Source organism: Anomalospiza imberbis, chromosome 19, assembly GCF_031753505.1.
Source record: "Anomalospiza imberbis isolate Cuckoo-Finch-1a 21T00152 chromosome 19, ASM3175350v1, whole genome shotgun sequence".
Lineage (NCBI taxonomy): Eukaryota > Metazoa > Chordata > Aves > Passeriformes > Viduidae > Anomalospiza > Anomalospiza imberbis.
The window spans coordinates 7,541,305-7,557,962 of record NC_089699.1 but is presented as its reverse complement, the minus strand read 5'-3'; the positions used below and the strand labels follow the sequence as shown (position 1 = coordinate 7,557,962).

General features: G+C 56.7%; 1 protein-coding gene, 1 long non-coding RNA gene and 1 other non-coding gene across 4 annotated transcripts; 2 read left to right on the top strand and 1 right to left on the bottom strand.

Annotated features, from left to right (window-relative positions):
- The first annotated feature begins 1,927 nt into the window (after positions 1–1,927).
- On the top strand, positions 1,928–5,126 carry LOC137485142 (uncharacterized). Of its 2 annotated transcripts, none has more exons than XR_011005196.1 (5): positions 1,928–1,976; positions 2,606–2,685; positions 3,720–3,807; positions 4,754–4,880; positions 5,044–5,126. It is a non-coding gene; the product is annotated as an uncharacterized lncRNA (long non-coding RNA). The 2 variants fall into 2 exon arrangements; XR_011005197.1 differs by lacking the exon at positions 1,928–1,976 and adding an exon at positions 2,044–2,067.
- Positions 2,461–2,536, top strand: LOC137485486 (small nucleolar RNA R38). The gene has a single exon (XR_011005330.1). It is a non-coding gene; the product is annotated as a small nucleolar RNA R38 (small nucleolar RNA).
- Positions 5,127–6,178: 1,052 nt separating the features above from the next.
- ST6GALNAC2 (ST6 N-acetylgalactosaminide alpha-2,6-sialyltransferase 2) lies at positions 6,179–16,444 on the bottom strand. The gene is made up of 10 exons (XM_068209444.1): positions 15,970–16,444; positions 10,788–10,880; positions 10,611–10,668; positions 9,832–10,006; positions 8,935–9,100; positions 8,713–8,851; positions 8,445–8,548; positions 8,219–8,302; positions 7,555–7,654; positions 6,179–7,367 (listed from the first exon to the last, which is right to left on the bottom strand). Exons 1-10 carry the CDS (start codon positions 16,092–16,094, stop codon positions 7,200–7,202), a joined length of 1,212 nt encoding a protein of 403 aa, XP_068065545.1. The 5' UTR covers positions 16,095–16,444; the 3' UTR covers positions 6,179–7,199.
- Between the last annotated feature and the right edge of the window lie 214 nt (positions 16,445–16,658).

Genomic DNA, 16,658 nt, shown 5'->3' with positions numbered 1-16,658 from the left:
GATGGAGATTGGCCACAGGAAATCTATCCAAATTATCTCCAAACTGCCCTTGGGAGCAGCACTGCAGCTGCCTGAGGAAGGAGAGTGCGTTCAAGCACAACCCTCAGACCAGGCTGTAACTTCCCGCACATCTCGGAGGGTTTACAGACCCTCAGAAAAGCCACCACATCCTGGTGACCTCGGGGATGCTCTGCCTTATCCTGCAGCTCCCGGTGAAGGTTCCATGCTGGAGATCTGTGGGACATGGTCGCCCTCTAAAGGGAACAGCAGAGAAAATTCAATTAATTCCCACACAGGCAAAGTTGCAGAGAATTAGGAAAACATGGGTGAGGCAATGGCTATCCCTCTTCACCCAGCGTCTTTGTTCTGACTCCAAGACATCCTTGGAAACATTATCCGTGCAGTGCAAACATGAATTATTACATCCAATTGGCTGCACACTTAGCTCATGCTGTTCTCTTGAGTTTTAATTGTTGAGTCCATTCATTACTCGGTACCTGGCAGATCTTATCCTTTTACAGGTACACACGGGCTCTCTGGGCTGAGCGGCTTCCACCCAAAAATCCAGATAGTGGTAAGTCCCTCAGCACATCCAAGTTACATCTTCTCTCCTTCTGGGATCTGAACTCTGCTGAAAGGGGATTTTAGTTGTTTTATTTTTTAAAACTTGCCTCCCTTAGGGCCTTGAAGGGCTAATTCTAGTTGAGTTAGATGGGTTATATTTGCTTATTTAGGAAGCTGAAAGCATCCAGGCAGATCGCCAGCCAAATCTTCACAGAGCAAAGGCTGCTTCAACAAAGGCTGTGTTAATTCCTGCTCTTCTCTCCCATCATCTGCCTTCCTACCAGGCCAAACCCTCCTTCCACAGGCTCCTGTGGGCCAGGGAGGCTCTTGTGTCCTCATGGCAGAGCCCAGGACTCGGTGCAGGCGGCTCTTCCCAGCCAGGACAGCATTTGGGGTTCCTGCATCCAGGGGGGCACAGAGGGCTGGGGAACACCACAGCCAGCTGCTGGTGTTGGAACCAGCTTATTTATGACAGCACCTTGGTATCTCTGTACAGCTTTCTTGCACTTTTGTTTTTAAAGCCTCCTGCAGCCCGCTGACTTTTTAAAAGAAACTTTAAGAAATAGCACGGGCCATTCTGGAGAGCAAAGGCCATGTGGGAGTTTGGCAACTGTCCATGAGCACACCTCTGATCCAGACACCCCAGGGGACCACGAATCCTGCGCTTCCCAGACATTTCGGGGGTGACCCTGGGGCTGGCATTGGCACTCAGACTTGGCTGCTTTCCGATTCTGGTTTGTTGGCTTTCCATTCCCATTCACTCGAGCTCTTTTACCACAAGGATGGGATAAGCCTTTGGGGCAAGGAAGTAGACATCAGCAGTTCTTATGTTTCTTCTCCTTGTTTCTGTTTGCACTTTGTTAATGTTTACACAGACTTCATGTACAAGCTAAACAGAATCATCCACAGGCTCATATATAAGTTATAATTTCATTTATAGTTTCGTATGTAAGCTAAAGAGGATCCTCTGGATGTCATGTCAGGTTTTAACAGAAAAGGACAATCAGAGCACATCCTGGAAGCATCGCACATTCAAAGTGTGGCACATACATTTACTAATAACTGACTAATCCCTGATTTCCAGCTAATTAGCCCCTTCTTCCATGAGTTAATGCATGCTCAGCCTTTTGAAGCATTCGGCCTACTAAGAACAATTATATGTGTTTCCCTAATGAACAGGGTACGTGAAGAATTAATAAATAATCAGTAAATACCATTAAAGAGTGGGATGAGGGGGGCAGGAGCGCGCTTTACTCCTGAGGGACGGGACTACACTTCCCGTCAGCCCCCGCGCTCCTCAGGGGGCCGGACTACAGTTCCCATGAGCCCTCGCGGCGCAGGACTACAGTTCCCATGCGCCCCCGCGCCCGCCCCGCGGTTTCTGAGCGAGCATGGCGGCGGAGCTGCGTGTGGTGAGTGGGCCCGGCCGCCATCGGCCGCCATCCGCGGGCACGGCGGCCTCGAGGGGCGCGGGGACGGCCGGACGGTGTGCGGGGAGCTCCCGTACGCTGCCGGAACCGCCCGCAGGGCTGCGGCGAGGGCTCGAGGGCTGCATGGCGGGGGCGTGATAGTGGCCCCTCCGCCCGCCACGGTGGATGGAGGGAGCAAGGCCGGGGGCTCTGGGCCCCGCGGGCTCCGGCCTTGCCGTGAGGGGCTGCGCCAGGAACCGCGGGCTGGCCCGAGCCGTGCTCAGCGTTTTATGGGCAGCGTGTGCGGCGCTGTCTCCCAGCCCCCCGAGGCGGGCGTTCAGTGGGCCGAGACCCCGCGCACCGGTGGGGCCGGGGAGCCACGTGTAGCAGCAGGCGCGGGCTACCCGGGTGAGGAGCGCGACAGCCACGAGGGCGAGAACAGATTTGCCATTTGGGATGGGCCTCTACTCTTTAGCTGTTCTGGAAGCTGAGCTAGTGATGATAAAAGTTATCCCTGTCTGAATTTGGTCTTTCCTCTGTGGAAGCGGAACTCTGAGGCTCAGTGTTAGAGACGCGAAGGTAGAGGAATGATTTGTTACCTGAACTAACTCTGTTCTCTTTCTCGGTTTCAGAGCATGACGCCGTGTCAAGCACGGGTAAAAACACTCCCCTGGCTGGGGAGCTGATTTACCCACAGCGCACCTTCACAATGGTGAGAAACAGCAGCATCTGTCTCGGCGTAGTCTGAGGTTTTTTCCTCCTCTTGAGGGGTTGTGGAAGAAAAACTCGCTCTGCTGTCTCAAATTATACCCTCCTGCATTCCTGGGGCTCCTGGGAGGGGATAAGAAAGCCCAATGGCTTGATGAATGTAATTCAGCCAATAAAGGCGGTAGCTTTGTCACAGCTGCCACCTGAGCGTGCTGCCCTTTGCTGCCACGGGAGCACAAGCTGAAAAGCAGCATGGATTGAATGGGAATTTTCCTGGTGTTGGTGCCCAGCAGAGCACCTGCTTGTCAGCGTGGTCAGAGATGAGCCAGAGTAGAAGGATTAGAGGTAGGAGAGATTGGATGACAGCCTGTTATGGAGACACTTGACACAGCTCATCTCATAACTGTGTCTGTCACAGAAATAGACCTAGTGACAGAATAATTGCTCTGTTTGCCTGCCTGGAGGTGCTCTGGGACAGTTTCAGACTTGCATCAGGTTGCTGGGGGTGGGAGGTGCAGCTCACCTGCCCCAAAGGGTCATCCTGTGAAGGACACACCCTGAGCAGTCTTTCACCTGAGGGGATGTGGCTGTCCTAGGTCTGATAAATGCATTTCTTAAGATAAACCCAGACAAATTACACCATGGATGGATGTGCAGGGAGCGAGTTGGACTGGGAGGTTTCTGGAAGATGAGGAGAATGTCAGGTTGGAACAGCTTAAAAGGGTCCTAACCACCGATGTCTCAAAGCTGGTGGGGTTTTTCCCTAAGCAAGGATTTAAATAGCATCCACCTCCCAAAGTTTCTTGTCTGTGAATGCGACAGCCCCCTGGCAAACATGCTCCTCTGTGTCTTGAGGGACAGGTTTCTGCTCTGCTGACTTTGTGAGACAAAAGTTGCCTGTCTTTGAATGGAGAATTTCTGTCTAATTCTTGCTCTGTGATCCAGTGCTGGGGTTTTTTTCAGGTGAGGTGAGGAAAAGAGGACCAACTTTACTTAAAGTACTTTTGCTAACAGTGTTCATTGCAACTTTGTATTTAGGAGGAAATGGCCCTGCAGAATCCTGGGGCTGCTGTTGCCCAAAGACAGCTTTGGCCAGAGGGCAGCTGATATGCTTGGCTTCAGGCTGGTAAGAGAACTGAATTCTTCAGTATTGTGTGTCGTTTCTTTTTAATTCATTAATTACATGCCAGGCCTGTGGGCACATTGAGTCACCTGGTGAGCCTAATCTCTGAAGGTTTACCAGGAAAAATCCCAGGGAGAACAGCTGGGTATCTGTACAGTGTGTGGTTTTGGGGAATGTGAGGGGTGGCACAGACACTGAGCCTGTGATGTGCTGTTATCCCTGTCTGACACTCAGCTTGAGGAGGAAAATGTCCACTGAGGCTCAGGTACTTCCCTTAGTGGGTCCCCTGCCCCTTGCAAAGAGTCCACAGGTGTGAGTGGCACCAGCATGACAGAATCTGTCCCCTGTCCTGCCACCCTGTGCCGTGTGACAGCAGCCAGGTGCAGTCCCACAGCTGCAGAGCTGCTGTTGTCATAACACAGTTTAGAGCTGCAAAGAGCTTTCAAGTTCCTTGTGCAAACAGTGACAGGTTGAAGGGCAGATAAGAAATGCATTTTTTTCTCTTCCTTGATGTACAGTCACTGAACACACAGGCTGGAGCAGCACTTTGTCTTGGGCAGCTGACAGCTGCCTTCTGCTAAATGATTTTATGCTTTATTGAGCAGAATTTGGTTTTGTTTGCAGAAGGTCAATAACAGCTTCTGACAGGCCGGCAGAGCTGGTGACAGGGAGTGTCGTCAGGATTGTGAAAGGGGAGGGAATGGCACCAGAGATCGGGCACACTGGGTGCTCTGACAGCACAGCTGTCTCCCAGGCAGGATCAGGCACTGGGACAAGCACCTGGAGCTTTTGGCTTCCAAGGTATAACAGGGAAAAGAAAGTGGAGAGGCAGCCTGATGATAAATGGGAAAAAAGCTACTCATTGCTTTGAGACCAGAAGGGCAGGAATTGTTTCAGAATGGACTTTTTTAGGAAGACAGTTACAGCCTTGGTTTGTGGTTTCTCACAGATGGAGAAGGAAGATTGTTCTGGACGGGATGTCACAAATGACTGCTGATATGTCACGTGAAATGGCCACCTGTGTGTAGCCACAGGCTCCTCCTCACTGCTCAGTGCTTGCTGCAGCCACACCATGGGTAAGGGACCACTAAAACCAAAAAGGATTTGGGTACTAGTGCCATTGGCATGGGTGGGAGCAAGGTTTTGTCTCCTGAGACCTGTACTCCAGATTAAATAGTGCAAATCGGGAACTTTTCAGCTGCTCTGATACTGTTGTTTTTTGGGTTTTCTTTTCACCAGGACCTGATCTACAGTTGGCTGGCAGAAAAAGTGGTACCCTGCTTTCTTCTGTTCCAGAATAAAATAAGTTGTGGGAAATCTTACGAGTCAGAGTTGGGTTTTATTTGGTTATTTCTGTAAAGGTTGGAGTCCATGCTCTTAAAGGTGCTTCCTAACTGTAATGATGCTGATTCTTCTTGGACAGGAATGGTTTTGTGCAGGTATGAAGGATTTTGGATTAAAACCCTTCCTGAAGTGGCAGTTGTGAGCTTACCCTTCATAGCAAACCTGATAATACAAAGACTTCAGTGCCTGCAGATTCTGTCCCAGAAGTAATTCATGGGAACAGTGTGACAAAACTAACTTATGGCTAAGGTCTGGGACGAATAAGTCCTTAAAATGGAGTTAACTCCAGCTCCAGGCTCCACCCTTGGCTGGGAATGTCCCTTTTTTAGAGGGGAAAGCAAGGTGCACATTGTGGTTCCCAATGTTTAGTTCCTCATACGCCTGTGAACTGGATTATTCCAGGCAGGATTGCAGCACCATGACACCACCATTGTGATCATCTTGTCCTGAGTGTCACGGTGCTGCTGATGTCACCTGAGGCTTGGCCACAGCTGGTTTGAGGAGGTTTCAGAGTGTCTTGGCCGGGAGATGTGAGGATCAGGCTCATTCGTGTCACGGAAAGTTTTGCTGAGTGTTTGGGAACACAAAACAGGCCTGACAGGCTGCTGTGGTACCAGTGTAAGGTGGCTCTGATGGGAACAAAGGTTAACTTGAGACGTGGGAACACAAGATGGGCCCCAAGCTAGAGATTACATCTGGAACAGGCTTGGAGCCTAACCTGCATCTGTGAACCAGCTGGAAGCAGCCTGCTGAGAGCTTCAGGGGGTTTGGAGGTTCCCTGGCTCAGGGCCAGGGTATCTTTTGCCATCTCTGTACACCAACCTCCTACAGTAAATAACATTCCAAGTGGAAAAGGGCTGTGCTCAGAGCTAAGTCTACAGTCTCCATGATTTAAACTGGTTTCCATCCCTATCTGCCTCTGGAGCTGTTCCCCAGTTGAAGTCTCTATTCCCTGTTACTGCTCCTCTGCTGTAGGAGGTAAAGGAGGGGGGTCTCACCCCACCCAGTTCATCAAAACAACAGAAACGTGTTAAAGAAAACAATCATTCAACATTTATGTAATTACACAAAGTGGGAAAGTGTCTGGATTACACTGCTCTGTCTGCAGCCCCCACGAGCTGGAGAAGCGTCTCCCGGTGGGTCTCTCTGAGCAGTGCTGGTGTATGAGGGACAGCTGAAGGGTTCAGGATCCTCCCCTCCCTTGGGGTTTAGGGAAGGAAATTAAGAGTGACCATCACTTTGACCCACCTGGTGTGGGGCTGCCTCTCGAGGCACCACAGAGTCCCTGTGCAAGAAAAGGCTGACAAAGCCAGTGCCACACACACATGGCTGAGGCCAGTGGCACCTCTGGGCTGCTCAGGGCCTGGACATGTTCCTGGAGTCCTGGCTGAGCTGCCTTGACCCTCCTTGTAGCTGATGGCTTTTGAGCCCCTTCCTTGCCAGAAAACACCAGACCTCAAGAAGGAGACAGTGACAGGGCCCACTGAGTCTGTCCTTCTGTCTGTGCCACTGACCAGGGAGGCAAACAGATCCTTCTGGAATGGATCGCATCCACACGCAGCTGGCTGGAGCTGGGACTTTTCTGCAGTCTTTCTGGAGAGAGGTGTTCTCCTGACATGTCACCTCTTGTCACCTGAGCTCCAGTGCAAGGATTTATCCTGCCTGCTGTGGTCCCACCATGGTGATGAGCATTTAAGGTGAAGGACATTTTCCAGCATCCTCTTCCAGCATCACCCTGCCCCTCCTGTTCTCCACTGCTGCCCCAAAGCCACATCCATGGGGCTGGCAGGGCACAGCCACGTGCTGTGTTGCTTCTGCCTGCCTCAAAGGCCACGTTCAATCCTGCTGGTCCCTGAGGAAAGCAACATTCCTCCACCAGTTTCAGCCTCCCCGTTATCCTCACATCACCGCTGGCTGTGGTGCAGCAAGCCTGCTCCGTGGGCTGGCTGGCCAGCTGGGAAGAGCCCTCAGGAGGGAGAAGGTGACCCTCAGGAGAAAGGAGAAGAGCCACAAGAGTCCTTGGACTTGCCCCTGTGGGCAGCCTGCCGGCCTCAGCGCTGGTAGAGGGTGATGATCCCTGCGCGGTGCAGGCTCCTCCACAGCGCTGCCTCCAGCATCATGTCGTGGTTGGCATAAAACACCAGAGGTTTCTTCTCCACCTCGTAGTAGTGGTCTGAGAACTGCTCGTAGTTGGCCGTGATGAACCCGTAGGCACTGACCTGGTGGGAAGGAGGTGGGGCAGACAGAGGACAGGGTCAAGGCTTCACTCGGGTGGTCCATCACCACCAGCACTCCCTTCAGGGACAGGGGACATGTAGGACAGCCACCAGGGTACACTAGAACCCCACGGCAGCCAAAGGGGGGACTCCCTTCTCCCCAGGGAACAGTGGCCCTGTGGCCCCTTACCTGGTCACAGGTGTGGAGCGCGGTGAGGAGCATGAGGGCGCCGGTGCTGGGCATGTACAGGGAGCTGTACTGGGAGTTGAGGAGCTCTGACCGCAGGAACCTGACGGGACACGCTGGCTGTGGGGTTGGCACGGCCCTGCAGCCCCCAGACCCACACCCACCCAGCCCTCTCCAGTGGCACGGGTGCTCAGTAAGGCAGGAGCACTGAGTGAAACACAGGGCTCAGGTGGGTTCTCTGATGGCTGCTCTCATTTGCTCAGAGGTTGGTAAAAGGCACCTCTCTGCTGTTTGGAGCCACTCCAACCTGGGCACCTGCTTTCATGAAAGGTAGGAAAAGACCATCCTCTTGGGACCTACCTTTGCTCCTGTTAGACTGGGACAAAATGTAATTTGTTTTGGGGAATGGGAGCAAGGTGAACACACGGAGATGTGGGAGGGGATGTGAGCTGTGCTGCAGTGAACAGGAATGGCAGGGGAGAGATGCCTCTGCCTTGTGTGCAAACAGCAGGGCAGGGCTGGTTCCAGTGTCTGTGGGAGACTGGAACTGTACTTTGATGCTGGGCAGCTACTGGTCTGTACTGGAACGAGCAGAGAGGGGAGGGAGGCGGTCTGAGCCCAGCCCAGAGCAGAGCCAGACAGCAGCCACAGTGCTCATCACCCTCACCTTGCTGTCAGGTACTGCAAGAAATCAGGATGCAGCAGCTTGAACTTCTCTGCAGATGCCTCCAGTCCAAAATACTTCTGTGGGCTATAGCAAGGTAAGGAGAAGGGCAGAACTTTGTCATGGGAGTCCTGGAACTCCTTGGGGGTTTATCCCAGGAGGGACAGATGTAGGGTGAGGACAGGCCCGCATCACTGGGGTGCTGGGGGGATCTTGGGGAGCTACTCACTCGTCCCCCTTGTCTGAGCCCTCGGGCACTGGGCTGCCTTGGATGGCCGATTTCAGCATGACGTAGTCACGGACATCCGAAGGGATGAAGATGTACTTCACGTCCTGCAGCAGGGACACGGACAGGGCACTTGGGGGGGGGTTCAGGGACACGGCCCACGCTTGCAGGCGAGGACTGAGGGCTCCCGAGATGGGGAGAAGGTCTCAGAAGCAAGCTCAGCCTGAAGGAACAATTTGATTCAAGTCCCCAACAAGCCCTCAGGTCTCACCTTGCCCTGGGGGATCTGGGTGAAGCCATACTCCTCATAGGAGATGAGGGAGTTCTTCATGGTGTTCACCGTGAAGCCGTAGAAGGTGACCTTGGTGCCGACGTCCTCCTCGAAGCCCTTGATCACGGCACCGTTGAGCCTGCAGGAAAAGCAGGGAACACATGTCCAGGGCTGGCATCTCCCAGCAGCCATGGCCCCATCCTGCCTGGGATTCACCCTCACCTGAAGACCAGGTCGTGGCTGTCGATGGCCTTGCCCTGCCGCGAGCCATTGAGGATGCCACCGTTGCCCACCACGGCACAGCGGACACAGCCCCCGGGGAAGGCGGCCCTGTCGAAGAGGTGCCGGTTGGCCGAGGCGTTGAGGAGCTGGAGGGTGCTGCCCACCACTGGAATGGAGCAGGATGTGACCAGTCAGCAGGGAGAAGGTGTGTGCCAACCCATGTGAGCACGTGCAACAGCACGCACAGAGCTGGCACAGCACAGCCGGGAGCAGCACACAAGAAAACTCACACCACACCTGTGCAGGAGAGAGGGCTGCAGGTGGCATATGGGGGCACCAGATAAGCCCTCCTCTCCCAGCTTGGCATCACCTCCTCGTATCTGTTATCTCCCCACGCTCCTAACCCTGCTACAGTGGCCACCCAAGACAGTGCAAGGCACAGGGATGCGTCCAGATATCTCCAGCCCCAGCCCTGCAGATGCTGCTGCCCATGCTGGCCACATCCCCTCCTGACAATGTCTCTGCAACTGCCACTGGTTCTCTCCTGCTCGCCGTTCCCAGCACTTCCCAGCCCAGGGATTGAAGCTGGCAGCTGCCAGGGAAAACAGAGAGTGGGTTTGGGGTGGGAAGGGAAACAATCTCCATGCACAACAATGGAGCTGGTTGTCCGAGCTCATCCGGCCCCAGTCAATAATCACGGACACACTGGAGCTTTTATTCAGGGAAAATGTCACAAGATGCAGCAAGAGCCGCACCCTGTGCCCTGGGAGGTGGAGTGGGAAGAGATCAACGTTCCTGGCTCCTCTGCTGGGCTCCTTGCCTGTCCCACATCTCCAGTCCCTTCTTCTGGGTTCCCCAGTCCCCTCAAGCTGCCCCACATCCCAGCTGGGTCTGTACCTGCGAGGGACAAGCCTTGCCAGCCATAGGGGACATGTCGTGTCTTCAGCCTGTTCCAGGTCTCCAGGGTGAAGTGCTGGTCCCACATCAGCACGGGGGTGTTGAAGCGGAAGATCTCCCGAAACTTGGGGTCTGCCTTTGCTCTGGCCATTACAGAGTGGAGGCAGGGGCTGGGCTGGGAGGGAGGAAGGAGGATCCCTGCTCAATCTGGGTCTGCCTTCCCTGTGACACCTCCACCCCTCAGTAGGCACCGAGGTGAGAGCAAACCCAGGGACAGAAATGCTCCTTGTGCATCACATGTTCTGCTGCATCACCCAGGCAGGGCATTGCCTTGTGCCTGGGTTTTGTGCTGCAAAACAGCCTTTGGCACCCAGCTCAGTGGGGCTGGCAGAACCAGGGCTTACAGAGGCACCCGAGGGCATGAAAGATTCAGCACCTTCAGGTGTGGGCAACCCGTTAAAGGGCTCTGCTCTGTGAGAACAGAACAGGAACGGCTCCCCTCAGGGCCTGGGTCCATCCCCATGAGTCTCCAGCATGGACTGCTGGCCCAGGAGTCACGGGGTTGGGTGGGGATGGTGATGCTGGCTCCAGCCTCCACACAGGGGAATGGCAGCACGGAGGCCTGGGGAGAATCACTTGTGTGGATGGACAAGGTTGCTCCTCTGTAAACCCCTTCCAGAGGATGCTGCTCCTCCTCAGCCTCCCCACACAGCCCTTCAACCAACAAAACCCAGCACGGAGGGGCACCATGGACATTACTGTGCTGTGCTAATGATTACCTGCTTTCTGCTGGGCTCCAGCTCCTCCAGCTCGGCAGAGGGCTTGAAGGAATTCCCACTGGGATGGGGGAAACATATGGCAGAGTTAAAAATCCACTGCTTGGGAACTGGGGAAGCCCACAGTGGGCAGAGGCCTCCCATTTCCTGCCAGGATGGCTGAGCATCTTCCCTCCTTACCTCTCCAAGCTGCCTCCAAGAGCCCACCTGCGGCTGCTGGCTCCATGTGGTGTCCCTGAGGGAGCCAGGACCAGCGGCCCTGGCTGCAGCAAGCTGGGAGAAGACAAGTGAGGGTTCAGCTGAGGAGGTGACACTGAGCACCCTGACATCCTCCCACCTGTGAGAGCTACAGGACAGCACCACGACCCCTCCATTTATCTCCTCTTCACCGCTGCCTGTGCCCACCCACGCCCACCTGCAAGTGGAGAGACGCGGATTTACAAAATACAGGGTTTGTGCAGCCACCATACCCTGGCGGGTCCCACCTCCAGGACCCCCATATACCAAAAACAACACCCAGCCCAGCCTGCAGCCTTGGGGGAATCCTGCTGAGACCTCCCTGGCTCTTCCCACCATCCCACCACTCCTGAGTCTGAAGAGGACCGGGCTGGAATCAACTGGACAGGCCAGCAGGACACATTTAGCTGTTCTACTGGAGAAGCAATCAGCAACTGGGGTCTGGAGGTTCTTGGGGTGCATGGGACACCCTCTACCACGGGGGTGGCTGAGGCATGCCCTGATCCTTCATTAGTAGCAGGGGCTGCCCACCCTGAGCAACTTGGGGTGCCCTGAGCCCCATGGGGCCAGGCTGAGCTGACCCAGCCCCTGGGGGGGCACTGGGGCTGGGGGTGGGCAGGCAAGCAGGAGGTGGGAGCCCACCGGAGGGGAACAGGGGAACCATTCATCCCCACACAGAAAGGCCCTTCAGAGCCCCCGGCCCCGCCGCCAGCCCGGCGGCAGGTGCTGCGGCCAGAAGGGGGGTATTGTGGAGGAGACAAGGGCTCCTTGTTACAGGATCTCTGCCTGGGAGCCTGGGGACAGGTAAAGGCAGGTGGGGAGCAGAGCCTCACCCCCCCCGGCCCTGCTGGCACGACATGTCCTGGCACAAGAGCACAGCAGGCATTGGGTTTCTGTCCCTGCCACAGCCCCTGCCAACACCAGCAGCACCCACAGCCCTGCCCAGGAGCAGATCCAAACCCATCTGCCACCCAAACCCTGCTCTGTGCCACTCTGGAGGCATGGCATGACATGGGGGTCAGCCCAGAACCCTGCCTGGGGTCTGGAACTGGGGGCTGGAGCATCGCCCCAGGTGTGGATGGAAAGGCAGCACCAAGCAGGTTTTATTCCCAGCACCTTCCTTGCACCATCCCAGCACTGGGCAGGGGATGCTGAGGGTGCAGCAGGCCGAGCTCCAACAGGGGAGCAGGGCAGCTTTTAAATCAAGCCTGTGTGTCTTGCCTTGGTGTCTCATGGGAAGTCAGAGCCCTGCAAAGCCCCCACCACTCCCAACAGCCCAGGCGTCAGCACAGCAGGGCCCCCACCAGCTCACCCCTGAGACCACCTGAGCAGGCAGAGAGGAGGGAGGGAAAATGCTCAAGAGGGTCCACCAAGATGGGACTGAGCCATCCCAGAGAGACGCAGAGCTGCAGCTTTCTGCAGGGCCTTTCTGGTGTTATCCTGCATCATCCAAATAATCCCAGCCTGAGCAAACTTGTCTATTCCCTTGGTTTGCAGGGGGCAGTGCAGGGTCTGCTCACAGCAAGGGCAAGGCCATCAGAGGCTGTACCAGACCTGGTGGTTACCCTGGAAGTTGCCCTTTCAACCCTGGTACCGACAGCACATCCTCCAGAGCAAAGCTGTCCCACACAAGTGTCCCACAGCCCTGGATCCCGAGTGGGCTCAGCCCCAGGGAACTGTCCTGGCGTGCAGGGAGCTGCCCAGCCCCTCTTACTGCCTTTTATCTCACAGTGCAGGAGATCCTCAGTCCCCGTGCATGAGCAGCAGAGCTTATTGACACCTCCGCCACCCAATGAGTAGACCAGGGACTGGGGAAACCTCCCTGCCCCAACCCCGGAGCTGGCTCCTGCAAAGCACTGAAGTCCCTGCAAAGCCACTGGGTTGGTCACTCACCCATTTTCTGGCCACAGAGGTGCAGCCCTCACCAAACCCCGAGGCTGTTACCCTCACCCACCATTTCCAGGCTTGAGCTGCATCCAAGCAGCCTCTCCCAGCCCCACCACCTCCCCAGCCCTTCCAACCAGGTTCACAAGCCCATCTCTGCACATCTCTGCCCACCCAGTCCCTCCCCAGCTCTTCAAGCTCTCCTGCTCCTGTTTCTTCCCCTTCCCTTCCTCGGCTCACCCAGTGCCTGCAGCACAAGGCAGAGCCCCGGGCAGGGGCAGGGGGCAGTGGCAGGGTGCTGCACTACTTTCTGAGCTGCCAGGGATCTGTGGGAGCCCCAGGCGGCTCAGCCTGGCTGTGCCCAGGATGGAGGGAGGTGGGCACAGGCAGCTTGGCTCCTGCTGACCTTCCATGGGAGCTGGGCCCCAACCCCACCCATGGCCGGACACAGTGGGTGGCACCTGCTCATCGTTTCTTCCTGGCTTTGTGCTGAGCTGATAAATCAGTGCCAGCACCTCCCTGCACTTGCTTGCCAGCTGTGGGTGCTGGAGCCAGCTCTCCAGCATTGCTGCTGCCCAAACCCTGCTGGGAAGGGCGTGGGGCAGCTGGCCCCCCACCAGACAGCATCTCGGCGGCGTGACGGGGAGCCAAGCGCTTTGACGTCACCTGCCAGGATGTGGTGAAGCACCTCGTGCTGCTTGGTTGACTCAGAAGATGACAATCCTGCCCAGGACCACAGATGCACAATGGGGCTGCGGGAAGGAGTGGCTGTGGCTGCCCGGGCACCGGCAGTGGCAGCAGAGCTAGCCAAGCCTGGGCGCGCTCCCTCACCATCGTGACATTCACAAATATGACGTTTCTGGTCCAAGGCCATCCCTCATTTCCGGAAGATAACGCTGTGTGTGTGTTGTCAGCACACACTACAGCCTTATCTTCAGCAAATACTCCTAGGGCCCCACAGAAACATTTGAGGGAGCCAAAACAGCAACAAGGACCCACTCTTGCTCTATCTCACCCTGAAGGGCTGAGCTCCAGAAGCATCTTTCCCTGGTGCAGAGCAGGAGTCGCACAGCGAGGCCGGGCAGAGCTCTGTGCTCATCCCATCTGCCCTAAGAATAAAGCCACGAGTGCAGCCAGCAGCTCACCAGTGGGGTTTGGGAGAGAGGGATGGGCAGGGAGTGGGACAGGGCTGTGCCCAGCTGAACCCCAGGGGATTTCACTCCCTCCATCCCAGTTCTGCAGGGATCAGGGCATTTGCCCACTTCCATAGGGCCACTAGCTTTGTGTGGAACGGCAGGGGGACTTGGCATTGCTGTGGGAATCAGGTCCTGGGGTGACCTGGTGCTGGCAGCAGTCACCATCCATCAGAGATCAGCTTCCTCCTGATCCCCTTCGTCCCCCTGCACCTGTGCATGGAGACACTGCTCACACAAACCTCCTGCTGAAATCAAGTCACCTGCACCCACAGGTGAGGAGGACTCTGACCCTCCTGTCCCCGCTGGCAGAGCAGGAAATGAGTGCTCTGCGATGGCACCTCAGCCTTGTGAAGTGGCCAGCCCAGTTGCAGCTCTGGACTCAGCTGGCAGGGCAGCACCAATTCCTCCAGGGACACAGCTCTGTTGGGATGGACAGCACTCATGCAGTGCCATGTTTGTAAAGACAAGGAATCGAAGAAAACAGACAACACTCTGCTTTGGGTTTAGCTCTAGGGGTTGAATTAAAGCCAAGAGGAGAGTCCAGGAGGACTTTGGAGCACAGGTCAGAGAGTCCAGGAGGGCTTTGGAGCACAGGTCAGCTCTGTGTTACCTCACCCTGGGCCCCTCTCTGGGGCTGGACAAGCTGACCCTTGGTCCCATCAGTCAGGAGCTGGAGCCTGGGCTGGCTTTACAAGGAAGGTGACCTGGAGCTGCAGCAGGTCCAGGCAGGATTAGCCTGACATGTGGTGGGGGGAGCCTGCTCCCTGCTTCCATGCCATGGGTTTTCTCCACACCCTGCTCTCGCTGGGCCATAGACCCTGTGTCAGGGCACGGCTGCTTTCCCTTCCCAGCTCCAGCGTGGGCCATGGGCACGTTCTGCTGCCCTCATGGGCCTCAGTTTCCCCTTTCGGGGACACCAAGCTCTTTGTGGGGAGCTGCTCACACCCCAGCTGTGACTGCCCCAAGCAGTTTTTGGTAACGCTGCCGCTGGCATCACTGCACACCCGGCACAGCAAGGGTGGAAAGAGCCAACAGCCAGCCCGGGCTGCTGCAGATACTCCTGACCCACCAGCCCGGCAGGAGAGGGGACCTCTGCCTTTGGCACGGTGGGATCGGGCAAGGAGAGCTCCCAGCTGAGGAAGAGAGAAGGTCTGAAGCCCAGGGCAGCTGAGCTGGCTGCATCCTCAGCAAATCCCGCTGCAAATCTCACCCTGCGCAGGACCGGCTCCGGTCCCCACAGCATCCCCCGTTCCAGCTGGACTCTGTCACACCGACGGCACCCAAAAGCACCCAGGAGGAGGTGGAGGACACCCACAGCGCTCTCCTGGCCCAGCACCTGATGCTAGCAGGGGACAGGGCAGCTGGTCCCGCAGCCCAGGCGCTGTGCGGGCTCCTTCCCCCGCCCGCTCATCCGCACTCGGCGGGGCTCCCCGGGGCACCCCAGCATCCCCTCCCGCTGGGCACGGGGGAGGCTCAGGAAGGGGCTTCGGGAGGTTTGGAGGATGCAGGGAAGGCAGACAAAGGGGGAGTTGCAAATTGCTGGAGTTCGGAAAACGCTGCAGCCCTGAGTTCGCGAGCGCTGTGGGCAGTCCGGGGATCCGAGACCGGGGCAGCCGTGCCCTGCCTCTGCAAGGGCGCAGCTCCATGGGGGCCAAACCTCCCCCAGGACAATCAGCGGGCTCCGATCCCGCACCAGCCCGGCGGGAACACGCGGCGGCTCTGGCGGGCAGCTGGAGCGGGTTTGATCCCCACCCTCAGCCCTCCCTGCACTCAGCAATGATTTCTTTGCACTGCGATGCGCTGAACCCTTGGAGGGGTTCAACCCAATGCGGGGACCCTTGGAGACCCTCCATAGCCTTGGGGTCCCGCTCTGGGCAGCGCTGGGCTCGGCTGGTGGCCGTGGGCAGGAGCCGGTGCCCAGGACTCCTCAGAGCGGCGGCAGAGCTGGGATCACCAGCCCTAAGGGGCCCACACCGGCACCCCGATTCCCCCTCCCCATCCCAGCGCAGTGCCTCCCACCCCTCTCCCATCCCCGTCCCCCTTACCTGGCTATGATCCTCTGGCTGGTGGGCGCCTCCACCGTAGCGCGGTAGTGACTGTAGAGGAGCAGGGAGGATGTTAAACCTGCCAGGAGCAGAAGGCAAAGCCTTTTCCAGTGCGGGGACCCCATCCTGGGCAACCCAGCCACTGGAGCCGTGCAGGCGAGCGGGAGCGTGGCAGCCAGCCCCGGGCACACAAACTTGCCGGCCCCTCTGCTCTCCCAGCCCGGTGGGCGCGGACACGGCTGTGGGCTGGCTCCGTCCTGCCCCGGGTGCCCAGCTGCACTTTAGAGCAGGCTGGGATATTCCTTCGGAGCGGTGGGAGGGAGGGTGTAAGCCGGAGGGAGGAGGCACCAGGCTGACTGGTTCAGACTTGCTGAGAAAAAAAGCACTTTTGAGCTGCTTTTTCTCCGAGCTGGGGATTAAACATTTACCCAGACCAGAAAGGAACTGAGATTTTCTTTTTCTTTCTTTTTTTTTTTTTTTTTTTTTTTTACCTCCTTTTCATGCCACCCTCCCACGGCTCATAAGCAGGGTTCCCCTTTTTGTAACTTTCTTGTCCGACTCAAACACGTGCGTGTTTGGGCTGCACCCACACGGACGCCCGGCGGCCTCACGGTGCCACCCCCGAGCATGTCCGCGGGCGCCTGCCGCGGACATTCTTCTTATTCTTCTTATTTTGTGCTCCTCAGAAA